The 20,773-nt window shown below is 48.4% G+C and overlaps 1 protein-coding gene across 21 annotated transcripts in view; it reads right to left on the bottom strand.

Annotated features, from left to right (window-relative positions):
- Positions 1-300: 300 nt before the first annotated feature.
- The window catches only part of ATXN7L1 (ataxin 7 like 1), a 271,623-nt gene continuing 251,150 nt past the window's right edge, over positions 301-20,773 (bottom strand). For 12 of the 21 annotated variants that reach the window (XM_017957051.3, XM_021936148.2, XM_017957052.3 and 9 more), the window contains 6 exons: positions 19,836-20,028; positions 15,656-15,777; positions 13,268-13,573; positions 9,358-10,312; positions 6,016-6,090; positions 2,901-3,149 (listed from right to left, as the gene is read on the bottom strand). In XM_017957051.3, coding sequence (XP_017812540.2) covers positions 3,108-3,149; positions 6,016-6,090; positions 9,358-10,312; positions 13,268-13,573; positions 15,656-15,777; positions 19,836-20,028 — 1,693 coding nt within the window. In that variant the 3' untranslated portion in view covers positions 2,901-3,107. Of the gene's footprint in view, positions 3,150-6,015; positions 6,091-8,188; positions 8,282-8,856; positions 10,313-13,267; positions 13,574-15,655; positions 15,778-19,835; positions 20,029-20,773 lie in introns of those variants that run through there. The other 9 variants (XM_003896449.4, XM_009203624.3, XM_009203625.3 and 6 more) reach the window with 9 other exon arrangements.

Here is a 20,773-nt window from a genome sequence, read left to right as displayed (position 1 = left end):
GGTGCAAATTCTTGTCTGTGCAACAACAGTTATTTAATATACCCCATGACTGACCAGCTACGTAAAACCCACAGAGTTTTGTTAAAGTGCCATGGGCCGACAGCATAACAAAATATAAGGTGTAAATAGAAAATTTCTTTTTTTCCTTTTTTAAAACAAGAGTTCACTGAGAATCAGCAATAATAGAATATGCTGTATAAACTATTCTCTACAAAGGTTGATCAGCATTATTTACAATTGGTACATTGATACAAAAGAAGGCATACAAGTTATCCAAGTCGCTTTTTTTTTCTTTTTTTCTTTTTTTTTTTTCTTTTTTTATGGCTGACAGGTCTATGCATTGCGTTATGCTTAACAACCAGAGCTTTCGAGCCTCTATGGCTGGCGACAAGTCAGGAGATCTTCAGGCAAAGAGGGGTGTGTGCAGTCAAGGGGCTGGGAGAGAAGACTGAGTGGGTGTGCAGAACAGAAGGACCCAGAGGACATCACCCTAAAAATGTTTTATAGGCTGCTCCAGTTTAACTCCATTAAGACAAACCCAAAAAGAACCTTTTATTTGTATTCCGTTTTTCAAGCTGCAAGTTTTTAATACATCACTGTAAAGTAAACCTGTGGTTGGTTGCAAAGGAAGAATACCGTGGGCTTTCCCTTTTTGCCCAGTTTTCCAGAAATGTCCTCACCTTGGTCATAGCCAGTCTTTTGACAAAGTAAGCAGCATTTGATGAGGGGGTGGGGGGTGGGGGGGCTCTTTATTCCAGCTTCCAATTCAAGATGTAGAGAGCTACAATGTCTAAACCTATTGAATTGCTCCTTTAGTCCTTGAGACATTATTTCTCAGAAGCAGCCACTTAATCTCTCAACCTTTGTTTTCCCTCTTTGACCATAAGAGTTTATAAATCAGAGGGTTATTTTGTTGCGGAGATTTTGTTTTGTTTTTACTCCTGCAAGTTTTACAACTCAAAATAAATTATAAAAAACAACAGACCTCTGAAACCCAACAGGACAAAATTGTGCAAAAATAACAAAGATATGTACATACTTTTCAGTCTGAAGAAATGTACAATAAAAACATAATTCAAAGAACAGTTTAAAAATATAAACATTGCTTAAACTTTCCTAAGTTTCATATTGTTTCTGAAACTATTCTGGTCAGTTAGCTCTGCAATATAGTAAAACATAAATTATTACAAAATTAACACTATAAAAATTTACTTTAAGAATATCTTCTAAATTTTTTTTCAAAGGGTCTAACCTTGTTTATAATTTCTTAAACATTTATAAGTCTTAAAATCTGCCTTAACTTTTTTTTTTAAAAAAGAAAAAGTAACAATCATCCCTTCACTTTGCAGTCTCTTTCCCCAAGACGTAAATAAACCAGCATATAAGTGCACTTTTAACACTGCAGAAATAAAAATGAAATCATCCGAACTAATGTCCTGGTACTTAATATCAACTCCTGATTTTTAAAAAAATCATTTCGTATGAAAAAATTTAGTAATCCTATAAGAAACACTCACTGTCAGTGCAATTCCATTGATGCAAATCACTCCATTTGCCTCCCGTCTTTGCAATTCCAATTGTGTGGTGAAACCTAACAGTGGTCTGATCTTTGGGTTGGGGGAATGGGAAAGAAAAGGAAAACTTCCGGTTGGGGATGAGGGTTCTGCCCAGCTGTGAAACTAGCATTCATTTCTGATTTAGGGATGAAGCAAAACCTCCCAGTATCTCTGCTATACATCGTATGCAAAGTTACATGATTAATAGCACAGAACACCTATTTTATGTTGTGAATTCCTTTCCTGATTATGATTCCCTACTAGAGCTGACGGTATTGCTGTTTTTTTCAAAACTCCAGTGTGAATAGTTCTATGGCTGCAGGGCTCCAGCATGGCTCTTCCAAATGGCTGTTCTTCACTGAGCAGTGGCTGTCCTTACCATTCCTTCTTGGGGATGGCTGTCTCTAACACAGCAAAAGCTGATCCATGGGTGTGCTGATCCCACCAGGTCCCTGTGGCCCAGGGCATGGGGGTGGGTGGGAAATGCTATTATTTCTTCTCACAAAAGGTGTGACACATACCCTTTTGCAGAAGCTCTCCCTGGAGGGCTCTTCCTAGCCCAGGAAGGCAGCCTAAGAACCTTTAGCAGCTGTGGTCACTGTGCCTCCTCATGGAGTGGCTTTCTGGGTTCTCATGACCTTTTTCCTGGGATTTCTCCCTCCTAGTTCACCCTGCTGTGGGCATGGGCACACTGATCCCTGGAAGGGATTCTGTAGATTCCTGACCAGCTCAGACCACCATAGTCCCCAGTTCTTTTTTAGGGGTCATCTCCTAGCCACCATGCTCTGTTTGCTGCCACCTTCCCAAATCTGTTCTGGCCCCTGTCCCTGACTGGTTTATCCTTTCTGAGCTGCACAGCTGGCCAGTGGTATTAGGTAAACCACATGACTAAATGGCCACTGTTCTCAATCTTGCTTCTAGCATTTGGCTCCAGCCATGGTGGGCTGTGGAAACCCGATGAGGGAACCCCACCCACCCTCCAACGCTCCACTCTCAGCTCCTCCCCAGCAAAGTCCCCTCTCCCTGCAGGCAGTCCTGAGGGGATCCTAGGAGAGCCAGGTCCTTTGAAGGCCAGTGAGGACCCAGAGAGTGGCAGATGTGGGGACGGAAGGGATCGGGTGGAGAGGACAGGAAGAAAAAGGGCTCTGCCTGTGCTGAAGTTCAAGAGCTTCAGAGCATGCCAACCTGAACCAACATTCTGCAATGTCTACTGTCATGGCTGGAGCAAAAGGATGGTACAGTAGCAGCATCAGGAGCTAGGGGAATGACCCCAAATTTGGAAGAATGTAAAAACATGGCAAATGAAAGAAAAGACAACGGAAACCAAACACTGGAACTGTTTTCTGTAAATCTCAAATTCACGTTCTTTTGCCTTTTTCTTTAAAACTAAAAATTGGTCAATTAAAAAAGAAGAAGAAAGGCCAGAGTCACAGGGAGTACACAGAAAACACTCTCTCCCTCCAGCCCACTCCCCTCCCTCCTCCTCCCCGTGGCCTCCTGGGATGGGATTAGGTGGCCTGGAATTGGTGTGGAAGTGGCTTCATAGTCTTGTTATGGAAGAGTCCTTATCCTGCCCGTTCTGTTTGTGTTCTTCTAGGAAAGAAAAGAAAAACTTGTTTCAAAACCATACAATTGAGATTACCCATGAGAATTCAAGGATGGAGCCTCAGTTTTCTCATCTATAATAGAGAGGACAATATCCCACCTCCCGTATCTGGCAAAGGGCAGCTGAAATAGCAAATGAGATGATGGATCTAAAGGATCCAATAGCAAATGAGGTGATGGATCCATGTGTGTAAGGCAGTCACAGAGGTCCTCACTGTGGAGGAAAACACAAGGACGAATGCCGCGGACATTCCTGGGAGGCCTCTGTGGGAGAGTGGAGAGAATAATTGATGCCTTTGTTTTTGTTCTCCATTAGTTTACCTTTTCCTACCTAACTTACAGAGGACACAGCAAATTATCTCAGGAAGGAGTCTAGTGTTGGGTTAAACATAGAGGCTTTGGAAAGAGAGATTTTGGGTTCAAGTTACTTGGCTTCTTAGTGTAGCCATCTTCATCTATAATCATCTTGTCCCTCACAGGGTTGTGAAAAGGTTTAAATGTGTGTAGTGTGTGTAAAGGACATGGCACACAGCCCTCTCTCTGCAGGCAGAGAGTGCTAAACAAGTGGTGGCCATTATTGTGTTTGTCAGGGCTGATTGCCAGCGTTTTGGGTTCCCAGCAGGTGTAGCTGGAGCTATAGGCACATGCAAGCTGTGTTTGGTGAGGGTGCAAGAGGCCTCATCAACAGAGGCTGATGGTCTGCGTGTAAACGTGCCTCCCCACCCCAGCACACATGATGAGCTGCAAGTGTTCTGGCACAAAAGGGCTCAAAATGGTGAGGAGACTCTCCCTGGCCTGGGGATACAAAAACCATTTCCCCATAATCTTCACCCAAACTCGACCCAAAATGTGTGAGAAAATCCCAAAGGGCAAAACACAGACAGGCACATAGATATTTTTCTATTTGGTGTCTACAAAACATGCGGCACATCTAAGGCAACATAACAACACAGTTATACACACACGTACACCCACACATCTTCCAATCATGTGTAAGGGGCAAAAGCCACCCCCAAATCCTTCCTTGTCCGCCCTAGACACATATGCACACACCCCATTAAGAAAATCATTTATCACAGGCGTACACATCAACTACTCTTATACCTCAAGTTTATAAAAACTACTAAGTCTACCCTGAATACTGCTGCCATGAAACTGCATCCTGAATGGTGGCTGTAGTTCGCCAGAGGCTTTTGAGAGAGTGCTGATGGACAGATACCATGGGCAAAGCCTCCCCCTCCTCTTAAAAAAAAAAAGTTTTGGCTGGGTGCGGTGGCTCAAGCCTGTAATCCCAGCACTTTGGGAGGCCGAGACGGGCGGATCACGAGGTCAGGAGATCGAGACCATCCCAACATGGGCTAACATGGTGAAACCCCGTCTCCACTAAAAAATACAAAAAACTAGCCGGGCGAGGTGGCGGGCGCCTGTAGTCCCAGCTACTCGGGAGGCTGAGGCAGGAGAATGGCGTGAACCCGGGAGGCGGAGCTTGCAGTGAGCTGAGATCCGGCCACTGCACTCCAGCCTGGGCAACAGAGCGAGACTCCGTCTCAAAAAAAAAAAAAAATAGTTTTTTTTTTTCAAGCAATTCTCCTGCCTCAGCCTCCTGAGTAGCTGGGATTACAGGTGCACACCACCATGCCCAGCTAATTTTGCATTTTTAGTAGAGATGGGGTTTCACCATGTGGGCAAGGCTAGTCTCGAACTCCTGGCCTCGTGATCCGCCCGCCTCAGTCTCCCGAAGTGCTGGGATCACAGGCATAAGCCACCGTGCCCGGCCTAAAAAAATTTTTTTTTTGAGATAGGATCTTGCTCTGTTGCCCAGGCTGGAGTGCAAGGTGCAATCACAGCTCACTGCAGCCTCAACCTCTCGGACTTAAGTGATTCTCCTGCCTCAGCTTCCTGAATAGCTGGGACTATAGGCATGTGCCACCACGCCTGGCTATTTAAATTTTTTGTAGAGATAGGGTCTCAAGCCTAAGCTGGTCTCAAACTACTGGGCTCAAACCATCCCCCTGCCTCGGCCTCCCAAAGTGCTGGGATTATAGGTGTGAGGCATCACACCTGGCTGGCAAGTCCCTCCCGCTTTTTTTTTTCTTGAGATAGAGTCTCACTCTGTCACCCAGGCTGGAGTGCAGTGGCACAATCTCGGCTCATTTCAACCTCTACCTCCCTGGTTCAAGCAATTATCCTGCCTCAGCCTCCCGAGTAGCTGGGACTACAGGCACGCACCACCACGCCTGGCTAATTTTTGTATTTTTTAGTAGAGATGGTGTTTCACTATATTGGCCAGGCTGGTCTCAAACTCCTGACCTCATGATCCACCCATCTTAACCTCCTAAAGTGTTGGGATTATAGGCATGAGCCGCCGCGCCCGGCCGCAAGTCCCTTTAAACCACATCATCTTCTTTAATATTCACAATAGCCTTAGGAGGGAAGCACCAATTTTGCCTTTTAATGAATGAAAAAAAAAACCAACAGACTCAGAGAAGTAATGTGCCTAAGCTCGTACAGCTGGTAATAATAGCTAACACTTGTGGGTTTACTGTGTGCCAGGCATTTTCTAGAGGATTTACATCAATAAGCTAATCCTCACAAAATCCATAGACGGTAGGGGCCAGTATGATTCTCACTTTATAGATGGAGGAAATGGAAGCACAGAGAAGTTAAGTAACTTGCCCAAGGGCACACAGCTAACTAGAAGGCCTAGGTTTGGAAGCCAGGTAGCCATGCTCTTAACTGGAGATGAGGTTTGAATCAGGGTCTGACCCCAATGCCCAAACTCTTTCCACTCTGCTGATGACCATATGAATTTTTGCCTCCCCACCCCCAGCCCACCCTGCCCCCAGCAACTTACCTGTCGGCTGTGTCCTGGGCTGGATATACTTGAAGGACTGGATTGTGACAAAGCTAGGCTGCTATTTTTCCCAACCTGAAAGACACCATTGAAGCCCCACTCAGACACCTGAGCCAGCCTGGGAAGGGCCCGCCGATGCCACATGTTCTAGGGGAAAGAAGGGCTGCACAATGCCTGCTTCATTCCCTCACATTGGCTTGGAACTGGTGTTTCCATCTTAAGTGGCAGAGAAAATGAAAATGTTGCAGAGGGTGCCTCGAAGGATGCCCTTTCCTTCCCAGAGTTAAAGTGGAATGGTGAGGACTCCTCACACTGCTCGCTAGCTGGCTGGACCCCAACAGGAAGGGATGAGGATGAAGGCATCTGGTGGAGAAGCCTGGCCCCTCCTGGGAGCTTCACTCAGTAGAGGCTGGGCTTTTCTACCTGTGGCCAAAGGGTCACACAGCTCATCCACCTCTGACCCTCCATCCCAAACCCATCTCGTTTCCAGCCCAGATTCCCTCAACCTGGCTGCAGATAAAACACCTGGATCTTTTGCTGGGTCAGTTTTCCTGGCTAGGAGATGTAACGCACATGCGACTGTTCTTTAGGAAAATAGCACGATGGTGCTGGGCTTCTCCTTCACATGGAGGGAGGACAGGAACGCTGTGCATATGGGTGTGGCCACTGTGCCCTTCCCCTTCCTCTGGGACTGTCCTTCACACAATGGGCCTGGTCCTTGGGAAAGCTGATGCCAGGCACTAACCAGTCCCTGTCTAGTCTGCAAAGGCAGCTTGAACTTTCATCCTATAAACTGCTCCTCTTCTCCATTAACTTGCCTTTATGTAAAGACATTTGCCTTACATTATTTTATTTATTTATTTTTGAGACAGTCTTGCTGTGTCACCCAGGCTGGAGTGCAGTGGCATGATCTTGGCTCACTGCAACCTCTGCCTCTGGGGTTCAAGCAATTCTCCTGCCTCAGCCTCCTGAGTAGCTGGGATTACAGGTGCGTGCCACCCTGCCCGGCTAATTTTTGTATTTTTAATAGAGACAAGTTGGCCAGGCTGGTCTCCAACTCCTGACCTCGGATAATCCACCCACCTCGGCCTCCCAAAATGCTGGGATTACAGGTGAGAGCCACTGCACCTGGCTACATTCACAGTCTTAATTTTTGTTCCGTTTAATAGCCCTGTGGCAACTTCTGGCCTTATACCAACCAGATACAATTAAATAGATCTCCAAATTGTTCCCAAAGTAAAGGTTTATCTTGGATTTCTCAATCTCATGCATTGACCCCTGATCTCCTGGCAGAATTAACACAGATCCCAAGGGCCTTTGCCTTTCCTTAATACTTGGAAATCACTGGTGATAAAGCCTTTTCTTAATGCCCTAGTGACAAGCACCGAGGTATCACCTGCATTAGAGAACCAATGCTGACCAGATCCAAGGCAGCCATTAAATGCATCCGTGTTTTTCAATTCCCTCCTGATGAGCACTTGGCTGCTCCTTTCACCACTGCTTCTGGCTGACTCGGCATTTACTAAGCATTTCCTACAGTCCTGCAGACCAAAGAATCAACAGAGCCACATCTACTCAACACAGAGGGACTCTGTTAATGGCACAGAGGCTAAGAGGCCAGACTCCAGAGCCAAAATGCCTGGGTTTAAATCCTAGCCTAACTATTGACTTGCTGTGTGACTTTGGGTGCCTTGCTTAACCTTCCTGTGCCTTGGTTCACTCATCTGTAAAAGGGGAATAACAGCAAGTAATTATAAAATGAGTTAATACACCTGAAGTACTTGGAACAGCGCCCATCACCTACGTGTTAGCTGCTGGGACTGTATCTAAAATGAGTGAGATACCACGGCCTTGCTGTCCAACGTGTGGCCTGCAAACCTGTGCAGCCATGTGGCCTGGGAGACTGTCAGAAATGCAGACTCCTAGGCCCCTGCCCAGGTCTGCTGACCGAGAATCAGAATGTTCACATGCCCCCCGGAGTTATTTGTGTACACGTTCAAAGGCCTTGGCTCTGTCCTCCATCCTGGGCCCTGGTGGTGACACCCACCAGCAGTTTAGCCTCCGGGGAGAGCCCTGTGGGTACCGGCCCGCCTCCCTCACACCCCTGGCTGTGGGGAGTCAGAACAGTGCCCTCGGCTCAAGCGAGAGGACCTGTGTCTCCCCCTCCTCTCACCTTGGCCTCGGTTTGCAGCTTGTCTGGCCTTTGGGTTCCAAACTTGCTGTTTCTCATGTGTTTGTGATTTGTGACTCCCCCTGAGGCTGTGCTCTTCGTGAGGTTATAACAAGTCTCATAAGTGGTGACATAAAACATTAAAATATCTCTTGACAACTGCCTCCCATTGCTCCAAAGTCCTCAACCCTAGGTGGAGTTGGGCTTGGGGTTTGGTTCCCTTGATTCCGTGTAATGGTCTCTGGACACACTGCCCTGATGGGTCCAGGCTCCCGGGCGGGTTGCCTGGCCCTCTCGTCAGACCTGGCTCCGCAGAGAATCCGAGGCTGGGCCCTTCCCCATGTCTGCTCCCTTATCTATATGCCCAACCGGCCCCAGAGGCTGGGGTGGGGGCGGAGGTGGGGGTGGGCTTTCCTAAGTAGCCCCCCCAGCCGGAGGAGAAGGACTAGACTCAGGGATGAGAACAGAGCTCAAGGGAAAGAAACATGTATCCTTCTCAGACCACGCCACACTCTCTCAGCCTCCTCACCATACACACTCCTATCTGTACCATGGCATTGAACACTTCCTTGCCAGCTGGTGGCAGGTGCAGTTTTCCTTTAGGAAGGAAAGAGTTCTATCAGGAGAAGGTGGGGGTCGAGGCAGCCTAGGAAAGTGGGAAGGACAGTCACCTGGGAGCCAGGCACAGGCGCTCCCACTCCCAGGTGGGACCCCGGGTCAGCATTTAACCTGCCTGGGTCTCAAGCTCTTCCTAAGGGGGTTCCAACAGATCAGATCAAACTTCTTAGCAACAGAACTCTTTATGACAATGTCCTCAGAACCTCAAAAGATAAAACTGACTGATGTGGAGTGGGGAACTCAGAATCTCTCTGTGCCTCAGTTTACTCATCTGTGAAGTGATAACTGCACCCACTGCACTGGGATGTCATGTGGATTCAGTGAGGTAATAACCGTAAAGTGCTGAAAATAGCACCTAGCACACAGTGAGTGTGGTATCAAGTACTTGTTCAATAAAGTGCTCTCAAAGCAGAGGGTGAAAACTGCCTTCGGGGAAAATGAGAAAAGGAGTCAAGCTTGTGTTACCTGTTGGAGCCGCCCGGCTAAGCAGGGGCGCTGCCCAGCTCCCCCTGCCCCCCCAGAGCCGGTGAAGGCGGTGCCAGGAGGTCCCTTACCTGCCGAGAGGAGGTGCTGTTAACGGGATCGGGCACCGGTGCGAGAAGGCTGGGCGGGTTCTTTTTGTGAACGCTATTCATACCAGGCATTTTAGTGATTTTACAGGCTTTGCTACTAGAACTTGAGTTCTTACGCTTTTTTCCTTCTGATTTGTCAAAAGAGAGGGGCAGAGAAGACACAGCATTGTGTGAGGCCAGAGAGAGGTCCCCTGCATGGAGTGCAAGGGAGGGCACAGAGAGGGGACCGGAGTCACTGCTGCCTCCCACCGCGCCCACCTGTCTCACTATGTCCGCGGGGCCGCTGGGCAGCGAGGTCCGTCCTGAGGGCTCCAGTTTGGCACTGACTGGGCTCACCCCATTGTTTGAGTTGTGCACAGACAGATTGTTATAGGGAGGGGCCGCCTGATAGGAGTTCAAAGCAGAACTGGCATTCAAAACACAGTTCTTTTTGTGAGGCCCTGACAGTGGAGACGAGAGGGATGTCTGCAAGGATGAGGAGGAGGAGGAGGAGGAGGAGGAAGGCGAAGACTGTGGCTTCCTCTTTTTGTTACTTGGAGACTCGTCGCTACGGGTGGACAGGTCTTTGACTTTTGAGGATTTGCTGGTTTTGGTTTTGGATGGCTTGTGGGATGGGGAAGGGATGACAGCTGGTATCGGGGACACGGCGGATGGGGCCTTGAAGGTTGAGTCCATGATGCTGAGGGTTGCGGCCACATGAGGGAAAGCTGTGGTGTGGGACATGAGGGCGCTCGGGTCCGGCGATGTCACGAAAGCTGCGTTTGAGAGCATGGCTGATGTCATTATGTAAGAAGAGGTGAGCCTCGAGCTGATGGGAGCTGAAGGAAGATACACAGCACTGGGGTTGCTGAAAGGCTGCAAAACGGATGCTGGAACAGGGTTGGTGATGTGGGCTGCTGGCGAGGGCAGGGGGCTATCTGCCGCAGGAGGGATCTTCCTAAATATGAGAGAAGAGTGAAAGAATCAGTGAGACACCGGGTTGGCATTGCTTAGGAGGCTCGATGACGTTTGAGCATCAGGGCTCCAGAGGACACCCCGGCAGAACCAGACTATGGAGAATGGAGCCTTGAAGGATGGGAGAATCTGAAGCATGGCCCCTCCTTATGGCACCCCCCATTGCAACATCCAGCAACCTAATTTTCATCACACTCAGCCTTTCAGATCCTTTTCTCCAGGCTTGGTTACTGGAGAAGGCCTGATTTTGGTTCATGAATAAAAGGTCAATGTTATTTAGAATAAAAATTTCCCCAGTATTCTCTCTCAACCACCGCCACCCCGCCTCCCCCACAACTCTCTTTTTTTTGGCAGCGATGAAGGTGGTTTTTAATGAGAAGTGATCATTTCACATGTAGGTCCTAGTTGCAAGTAAGAAATGTGAGGACAGGGCTTTGCTACCTGGACACAGGGGCCAGAGCTTCCCCCCTCCACCCACTCCAGCTTCTGCCCAGGGACTCTTGGGGCTTTCCTCACCGTGCCCTGGGCTGGAGGCAGTTGGGGAATGGCCCTCTCCAAGGCCAGCATCCTCCTGCCTTTGCTGTCTGCAGCCTCTGGTTCCCTCCACAGAGAGCCGTTTCCACATTGACTCGTGGCTGCTGGCTCCTGGTGGCTGGGCCGTGGACGGTGAGGGGTTTGGGAATGGTGGGATGGCAAGTTGCCCATTCCCAGGACTAGCTTTGTTTTTTCCTATTCAGCCCACTCTACCTTAGCTCTTGCTCAGAGGAGTTGTCTGGGGTGTGGCTTTAGCAGGTCTTCCTGTCCTGTGTTAGGAAAAGGTGAGTGTGGGGACCCTCATGTGTCCAGAGAAGGAGATCAGGGATTTGTAGTTTGTTCTGAAGATAAATGTAGGATGTGGACAGGAGGAGAAAAACAGGAGGGGAGGGGAAACCCACTGTTTTCTTCTTTGGTCTTCTTGGAGCTTGGGGGGTGCCTCAGAGCAAACTCCCTGGAGCCAAGGCCAGCACTAGGCTGTGGCTTACTCTTGGGGCCTCCCTGCAAACTCCATCTTTTGATTTGCGCTGGGAGTGACTCCTCCTTTCATCCTACAGCCTGGGATGCTGCTGCTGCTACTCTGGGGACCGGGAGGAGGCACAGCGGCCACAGGGACATTTGTTCTTGATTTTGCAGGAAAGCACATGGTCCTCGGGAGCCAGGTAAATGTGTTCAAGCTGGTCCTTTCCCATTTCTCACCTTGCTCCCTCTCCCGGTTTCCCTGGGAAATCATTTTCACTGTAGCTGGGGTTCACTAGCGATTAGGAACTAGCTTTCCTTCTTTGAAAGCAGCACATGAAGATGAGCAGGCCCAGAGCCTGTGCCCCTGTGGGCTAGAACACATGCAAGACAGGGCCTCACACCGTCCTTTCTCTTCTTTGGAGGCCACTCTCCCAGCTGTAGCATCAGGACCAGGTGTCAGGGAGCTCTGGGAAGAGGCACTGCTGAGAGATAAACGTCTCTCCTAGCATTCCTCTCTGAAGATTCTGCTTTTGGCCTGCACTTTGGTGGAGCCTGTGACATCCATCTTTAGGGTAGAATCCAGAGGAATCCTTGTCCTTGAAAATGTCAGACCAAAGGGATCAAATATAAGAGAAAAATGTTGCCAAACTCACAACGGCCATGATGGCGTTGAGAATTTACATTCTCTCAAGCCTAAAGAAGGTAAGAGATCCTGTCGGCACTCAGCAAGGTGCCCCATAAATAGTTGTTGCAATGAATGAATGAGTGAATGAATGGATGGATGAATGGGTAGGTGGATGGGTGAGCAGGTGGATTCTCAGCAGCACCATATCCATATGGTCAGGGACTATGCATGGTGGGCAAGGACTCCCATACGATCAGACTGGAAATGTCTACACACATCCTTAGAACTGTCTGGCCCCGCACAACCCCTTCCTAACAGGGGCAGGGAACATTTCTTAGAGGGGGAGACCCCTCCCAACTTTCCGGGTGCTTTTGTTGCCTTGCTGTGGTACTACAGGCAACCCACTCCATCTTTCCTTGACTCGTTTGCTTACCCACTAAAGTATAGATAGAAATACATGTGGGCAGAGGTTTGGCAGTTACTTGTAATAAAAAGTTATTTACAAATACCAGATGGCTCATTTAGAGAGGATTCCAATCAATGAATTTGAATGGGATCCATTTTTTTTTTTTAGACAGAGTCTTGCTCTGTTCCCCAGGCTGGAGTGCAACAGCGCAATCTCAGCTCACTGCAAGCTCTGCCTCCTGGGTTCATGCCATTCTGCTGCCTCAGCCTCCCGAGTAGCTGGGACTACAGCACCCGCCACCACGCCCGGCTAATTTTTTGTGTTTTTAGTAGACACGGGGTTTCACCGTGATAGCCAGGATGGTCTCGATCTCCTAACCTTGTGATCCACCTGCCTCGGCCTCCCAAAGTGCTGGGATTACAGGCATAAGCCACCGCACCCAGCCTGAATGGGATCCATTTTTAATGTCTCAATTTATAATTTTCCAATTAACTAGTATAAATTCACGCTTCAACTTGTGCTGAGTAGCAGAGTTGAAGTCCTAAATCTTACCTGGCTGACACTCAGGACTGGGATGGGTGCTCTTTTTAGGCACACTTTCTATCCCTTCCTTGCCTCACTAATCAAAAGGGGATAGTAGGGCTGGAAGGAAGATAGGGCAGGGAAGAAACAGGGTGAGGGGCATGTGGCAGCTCCCTGTCCCCAGGAGTCCCTTCCCCACCGAGGCTAAACAGCTTATGTGTTTTTCTAGGTGCTAAATGACAGTGGATTTCAGCTTTGCTGGGCTGTGTCCTGGTGTAAGCTTTGCACACTGGCCCAGGGAAGTCCCACACTAAAGCCCACAGATGCAAATAAATTACTGACAGTGCCCAACCTCCCCTGCCAGGTGGCATGGAGGTCCAGATGCTGACCTGGCTGAAAGAGAATACTGTGTTGGCGGCTCCTGATGCAGAGTTAAATGCTTGTTAAAGAAAAAAGAGTCTTGGCCGTTCCTTTTCTTCCTAATGTCTTCCACGCCCCCATCGGCTGCCATCCCTCCAGGTTCGGGCCCGCCGGGGCCTGGGGTTTGGGCAGTGAGGTTGAGAGGGTAGCGGGGTGCTACGCTCTCCAGAGTTGACACCCAGGCAGCCCCAATGTTGCTCAGTGACAGCAGATTGGTTAGGCAAGTCCTGAACAGGGGGGAGGGACCTGATGCCCTGTGGCTCGGGTTTCTGTGCCTGAGGAGGAAAGGAATATGGAGCTTGAGCTGACAGGACACCAGGGAGTGAAATACAGATCAACACATTCCTTCCACGTGTCCGGGGTTGACACTTCCATAACACAGGGAGCAAAGAGCTGCGACGATCACCAGGGCTGGCCGCCATCGTGGGGAACAAGCACAGAGGCTCAATCACCAAGTAACTGAGAGCACGGTCACTCCATGTGCAGCACCAATTTGTTGCTGTTTGGAATGGACACAAGCAAATATCAAGGGTGCCCTTTAGACACAATGGGCAGTCACTTAAATGGGAAGAAATGATAAGCTTCTCTTGTGGCCCTTACCTACCTTATAGTAAATGTTAACCTTTAGTGCTAAGTCTGCCACGAGAGCTCAATTCAGACACAAATGGGGCTCACTTCTCCTAGAAGTCCAGGTCTGGAGCTCTTTAGGCTTCCAGAAAGCGGCCTAAGGTGTCGTAGCTGCCTGGGGGAGAGGAGGAAACCTGGGAAAGGGGCAAATTTTGACTTCTGTTCCCTCCCATTTCTTAGGAATCCCTTCCTTGACTCTACTGGGCCTCAGTGGGCAGGTGGGGGCCCTCAGCTGTTGTCTTTCCTGGACTGTCTAGGCCCAGATTTACATGATCCATGACTCAAATGGACGATGATATCTTGAGAGCTCACCTTTGTAGGAGTGGGGGATGGGGATACCCAGTGGGCCAGCCTTGTATTATCAAGTGGTCAAAATGGTAGCCACTTATGTGCTGTGGTTTGAGAGGGTCTAGGCCTATTATTTCTTCCCAATAGCATTCTTCCAGATTAAGGCTTCTTCCTTATTTATGAATCCCCTATTAAAATATAAGTACACTGGAAAGTGGATAGTAAAGGAACTTAAGAGAAAGGGAACATCAGTTGGAGTTTAGGGTAGAGAAGTACAAGTAGAGGTGGGCAGGGGGTCCTAAGGAGATGGGAAGGGCCAAAGACAAACTTAACCAACTTCACAGCATTGCTCAGGATCTGCCCTGTTGGCAAGTGTACAGATGTTTTCACAGGACAGCAAACAACTAGAAATTGGTCGACAACCATAACGAAATCTTTAGTTTTTTTTTTTTTTTTTTGAGACGGAGTCTCCCTCTGTCACCCAGGGTGGAGTGCAGGGGTACGATCTCGGCTCACCGCAAACTCCGCCTTCGGGTTCAAGTGATTCTCCTGCCTTAGCCTCCTGAGTAGCTGGGATTACAGGTGTGTGCCACCACACCCAGCTAATTTTTTGTATTTTTGGTAGAGATGGGGTTTCACTATGTTGGCCAGGCTGGTCTTGAACTCCTGATCTCAGGTGATCTGCCCACCTCAGCCTCCCAAAGTGTTGGGATTACAGGCGTGAACCACCGTGCCTGGCTGAAATCTTTAGTTTTGATATTGTAGCATTAACATTACAAACAGAAGCATCTTCTTTTTTTTTTTTTTTTAAGAGAGAGAGGGTCTCGCTCCATTGCCCAGGCTGAGTGCAGTGGCACAATCATAGCTTACTGTGACCTTGAACTCTTGGGCTGAAGCGATCCTGCCACCCTAGGCCTTTCAAGTAGCTAGGATCATAAGTGTGCATCACTACACCCAGCTAATTGTTAAAAATTATTTTTTGTAGAGATGGGGTCTTGCTATGCTGCCCACGCTGGTCTCGAGCTCCTGGCCTCAAGCAATCCTCCCGCTTCGGCCTCCCAAGTGCTGGGATTACAGGCGTGAATCACTGCACTCAGCCAGAAGCATGTTCTTAATATCCTTAGATTCTCTAGGAGCAATAAAAAGGCCCTTTAACATAGGTAAACAAACAACATATTATCTAATATCCTTCTCATTTAGGAGATTACCAACACAAAAATGGTCTCCAAAAAAGACAAAGCATGTAACATATCATTTGTGCTTCTCAAAACCTTCAGGTAAACCATTAAGAAGAGCTGGTATTTAAGAATTAATCAAACATCCTGACTTCAGAATCATTTTGTTCTATGAAAAGTCAGCCACTGACATTTATTTGGAAAGTTAGGGTTCAGGTAACTGTGGGGCAGCTTGGATCTTATATTGCACAAAAGCTGCTCACTTACTTCCACATCTGTGAATTCAGGTGTTTTTCTACCATGGAGTTTAGTGCGAATCGAAAACGATCCCATCTTCTATCAAAAACATAGTACCCTCGTCCCATGAGGCGACTCCCAAATGAGCAAAACTGTGAGGAAAAAAAAATTTTAATTTTGATTACAGGTTAATAAGCTAATATAAACTATACAGAGAAAAATAACATTTGCATAAAAACACACAGGGGCACAATTTTACTCAAAATAAAGAAGCAAACTGTATGAAGCCAAAAATATTTCTGCAGTTCTGTAGTTTGAGCTCTGGATTTTCTGCAGAACCTCACATTGCAACTCCACAATAGCTACATTCAGTTTTCTGTGGCACAGAGGGGCTACGCTTTCTCCTCCTGGGATTGAGCCAGCATTTTTTGGTTAAGAAACAAATAACACCAGGCACAGTGGCTCATGCCTGTAATCCCAGCACTTTGGGAGGCTGAGGTGGGCAGATCACTTGAGGTCAGGAGTTTGAGACCAGTCTGGCCAACATGGTGAAGCCCCGTTTCTACTAAAAATACAAAAATTAGCCAGGCGTGGTGGCAGCGCCTGGGATCCCAGCTCTTAGGGAGGCTGAGGCAGGAGAATCGCTTGAACCCAGGAGGTAGAGGTTGCAGTGAGCTGAGACTGTGCCACTGCACTCCAGCCTGGGTGACAGACTGAGACTGTGTCTCAAAAAAAAAAAAAAAAAAAAAAAAAGAAACAACCAGCACCCAGGGTGACTTTTCAGGACCATCTGTCCTATTATCAGCCACATTTTCTCAAGGAACTTGGTGGTTCCCTGCTTCTCATGATAGTAATGGGAACTCCTCGTGCTAGTGTCCCAGGTCCCACCTTTCCTATCTGATGTCAACAGAGCCACTTTGCTTCCAGCCAGGCTAAATGCCTTCCTTTCCCAGTCTCGACCGCATTTCTGCCTCCAATCAGTCTTTGTAGGCTGTCCTGGGACACAGCACCACCTTGAAGCTTTTGTTCCTACTATTCCTTCTCCCCGTTGTCTCCTTCCTTCTTCTTTTTGTCAATCCCAATTCCCCACTCTCTCTCCCGGTTCCCTTATTAAGACTCTCATTTCCAGTGGCTCTCATCTGAATGATCTTCCCACTGTGAATTCCCATGGCACACCCATTGCCTGCTTTATTCCATTTTGCCTTGGACTCATGACATGGCTGTTTACGTTATACACAGGATGCCTACATACCTGATTTGACTATCAGTGTATAGACAGGAGAGCCCATTCTCTTCCTTCTCCTTAGTATGAGGATAGTAGGCATTTGGGCTAACAAATAGATTGGGGAGACAGGGATCCACAAAATGTTTAAAGCACACTATCCCTCTTAAAATACGTGGATGAAATATCGGCATTCAGATGTTTAATAAACATTTGATTATGATGTTAGGACAACCGGAAGGCTCTCAGACAGAAATGCAAGAAGCAGCCTCAGAGAAGGTGACATTTGGCTGGTTTAGGGCTCAGGCGAGTCTGCAAATGACTCTATAACTCAAAAGCAGCTCTCCCCCTTCCTCCAGGCCTCCCAGCAGCTCCCTGGCCTCTCTCCCAGACACAGGGCTGGATTGGCACTCATTCCACAAACCCGTCCTGGAACCAGACTTTGGAACAGTTCTCAGGAGGAAATGTAAGACCTTCCCTTTGTTCTGTTTCTATTGGTGTTTTGGGGGTTTTCGCATTAAAATCTTGTCACCCATCAAATCTGGTACTGCTGATGAAAAACACTTTTCTGCACCTTCATGTTAAGTGCTTACTGATCAAGCAAGAAAACATACAAAGGGAATTTTCCGACACAGAAGCTGGTCCCCGGCAGCATGTGGGAGCTCTTCCAGGTCTAGACATCATTTCTTCCCCCATTCCAATTGCTAAAGATGCACTGAGCAAGCATTCATTACAAACAATGATTTAATGTATCAACTGGCCATGAGAGAAAGGACAAAGCAAAGACACAAATCTGTGGCCTTTCCATTTAAATCAGCAAAACATTAAGGGCACACAGCTGTGCCACATCCCGAGTTTAGCGAATCCACTGTAGCCTGGCAGGTTGTCATCTGAACAAATGTCTCGATGTGCTCCAGAGTCTCGCCTTTTGGCAGAGCCTTGTATTTCTTTCAGACTCAGGAGCTGGAGGCACCGTTTTGTCTTTGCTACCTGTGTATCTGATTCTGTACAGATGCGAGGCTAGGCTCTGAGAAGTTCCAGTTCCTGGCTGGCATGTTACGCCTCCAGCAGAGCTGTAGATCCTCACTGCGTGGGCCACCGTGGCAGACCCTACTGGTTGCCAACCTCACCAACTACCACCCACTCCCACCTCTGTCTTTTCCTTGCAAACAGAACCACACTTTTATTTTGATATCTGACACAGAGCAGTAATCAAGCGGTCTCCTCCCAGAACCTTGGGATGAATAATGGCTGGTTCCTCCTGCGTCACTGCAACCCCTTCCTTCTCTGCTGCCAATTGATCTAGGGATGGGCATGTGACCCATTTCTGGTAGATATAAGGGGAAGTCTGCTGAGGTTTTCATAGGAAGATTTTCTTTCCTAACATAAGGCAGCATCGGCCGGGCACGGTGGCTCAAGCCTGTAATCCCAGCACTTTGGGAGGCCGAGACGGGTGGATCACGAGGTCAGGAGATCGAGACCATCCTGGCTAACACGGTGAAACCCCATCTCTACTAAAAAAATACAAAAAACTAGCCGGGCGTGGTGGCGGCGCCTGTAGTCCCAGCTACTTGGGAGGCGGAGGCAGGAGACTGGCGTGAACCCGGGAGGCAGAGCTTGCAGTGAGCTGAGATCCGGCCACTGCACTCCAGCCTGGGTGACACAGCGAGACTCCGTCTCAAAAAAAAAAAAAAAAAAAAAAAAAGGCAGCATCTTGGAAGAAGACCCCTTTTCTGTTTGTCCCTTTCCAACCTGAGTAGCACACCACTGGGTGAGGATGAAATGTCAGAGCTGCAGCTGATGGACTGGGACCATGCGTGAAAGGTAGAGGGAGTTGTAGAGATTGTCCCTCAGCTCCATGACATCGTGGAGAAGCTGAACCAAGCTTGGGAGCACCTGCCTCTACACTCCCTGCTATGTGATATAATTAAATGACCTTAGCGCTTGTGCCAGATGAGTTGAATGTTCTACTTCTGGCAGTCAAAGGCATCCTTAATCGTCCCTGACTACTTTCTGTACTAATCAAGAGGCAAAGTCTCAGACTGATGGTGAGCCACAGGTAAGCATCATCCCCAGGAAAGAAAGTGAACTTGGCCTTCATTCATGACACGGAGAGGAGGGAAGAGGGATTCACTTGATCTTGATGCGGGCCAGGATGGATTTCACTTACACAGTCTAGAGACAGAGCTGATCCTGCAGGACTCAGGCTGGCACCAGAGTAAACCACCACGGGGTCCCATGTTCTAGGCCCCTGCATTTGGCTCTGCAATGGCAGCACCAGGCAGTCCCTTTTCAAGTGCTCGTAGACAAACAATAAACAAGCCTCCAGCAGATGCCTCCTGTTTCCCACCTTAGTTTCCATGACCTTCTGAACTGTCAGCGTGCACTCATTCAAGGAAGGGGAAAGAAAGTGCCCTTTTTACTAATCAGCAATCATGGTGACCTGAAATGCTTCTTCTTTCCTTCAACACACACACACGCTCAGTTCTGGTGCCATATGGTCACACAACAGTAATACTTAGAACTAACAGGGGAGAATACCAACAAGGGCTGACCCCTGACGTGCTGCTAAGACAGACGGTTTCCAGAGCAGGTGAACCAAGCTAACCCTGGACATCAGTGGCTCCGTTTTTAGATGGACAAGGCCAGAGGATCAGCTCCTGAGTGCACTTATAGAAACACTATTTCTCAAGCATGCTCGCTTCAAGGTCGGCCATAAATACTCAGGATTATCCATTCTTCTCTCTTTTTTTCTTTTTAGTAGTATGTGGAAGTACTCGGGATTATAATCAGCTGGGAGCCCGTTCCTTTCCTTTTGTAATGTTCAAGGGTATTTCTAAGGCAATCGTTAAAACTCACGGTAAGTCTTTTTGTAAAACACTGCACAGGCAGCCTTGCCTTAGGAAGGATCATGCCTTTGGTATGATCACCTAAGTGTCTGCAAAGCACAGGCGAAGAACGCACAGTAAGGAACAGAAGGAGGCCTACCGCAAGAGGTCTGGGATGGTGCGTGGAGAACTGACAGTCTAGCTTCTCGGATTCGTCGGCTCCGTCCATCTCCCCTTCATCACTGGACAGTCGGCTGGCGAGGTCACTTCCAACAGGTGGGAGTGGGGGCTCTGGAGTGTGGCCGCTATGATTCGAAGACGCGCTGCTGCTTATGCTATTTGCAGATGGTGGTCTAAGGGCAAGAGGGGAGAACAAAGAAAATAAACCAAATAAACCTTTTCTGAGGTGACAAGATCCACCCAGTTTAATGGTGCTCAGGAAACAGCCTGTTAATGGCCAGGTGCCATGGCTCACACCTGTAATCCCAGCGCTTTGGGAGGCTGAGGCGGGCAGATGACGAGGTCAGGGAATTGAGACCATCTTCGCCAACATGGTGAAACCCCGTCTCTACTAAAATACAAAAAACTAGCCAGGTGTGGTGGCGCGTGCCTGTAGTCCCAGCTACTCAGGAGGCTGAGGCAGGGGAATCTCTTGAACCCGGGAGGTGGAGGTTGCAGTGAGCTGAGATTGTGCCACTGCACTCCAGCCTGGGTGACAGAGCAAGACTCCATCTCAAAAAAAAAAAAAAAAAAAAAAGAAAACCGGCCGGGCGCGGTGGCTCAAGCCTGTAATCCCAGCACTTTGGGAGGCCGAGACGGGCGGATCACGAGGTCAGGAGATCGAGACCATCCTGGCTAACACAGTGAAACCCCGTCTCTACTAAAAATACAAAAAATTAGCCGGGCGTAGTGGCGGCGCCTGTAGTCCCAGCTACTCGGGAGGCTGAGGCAGGAGAATGGCGTAAACCCGGGAGGCGGAGCTTGCAGTGAGCCGAGATCGCGCCACTGCACTCCAGCCTGGGGGCGACAGAGCGAGACTCCGCCTCAAAAAAAAAAAAAAAAAAAAAAAAAGAAAAAAAGAGAAAAAAAGAAAACGAA

Source organism: Papio anubis, chromosome 4, assembly GCF_008728515.1.
Source record: "Papio anubis isolate 15944 chromosome 4, Panubis1.0, whole genome shotgun sequence".
Classification (NCBI taxonomy): Eukaryota; Metazoa; Chordata; class Mammalia; order Primates; family Cercopithecidae; genus Papio; species Papio anubis.
Note: the sequence above shows the minus strand (reverse complement) of the source record. Positions and strands in the feature narration are given on the sequence as shown.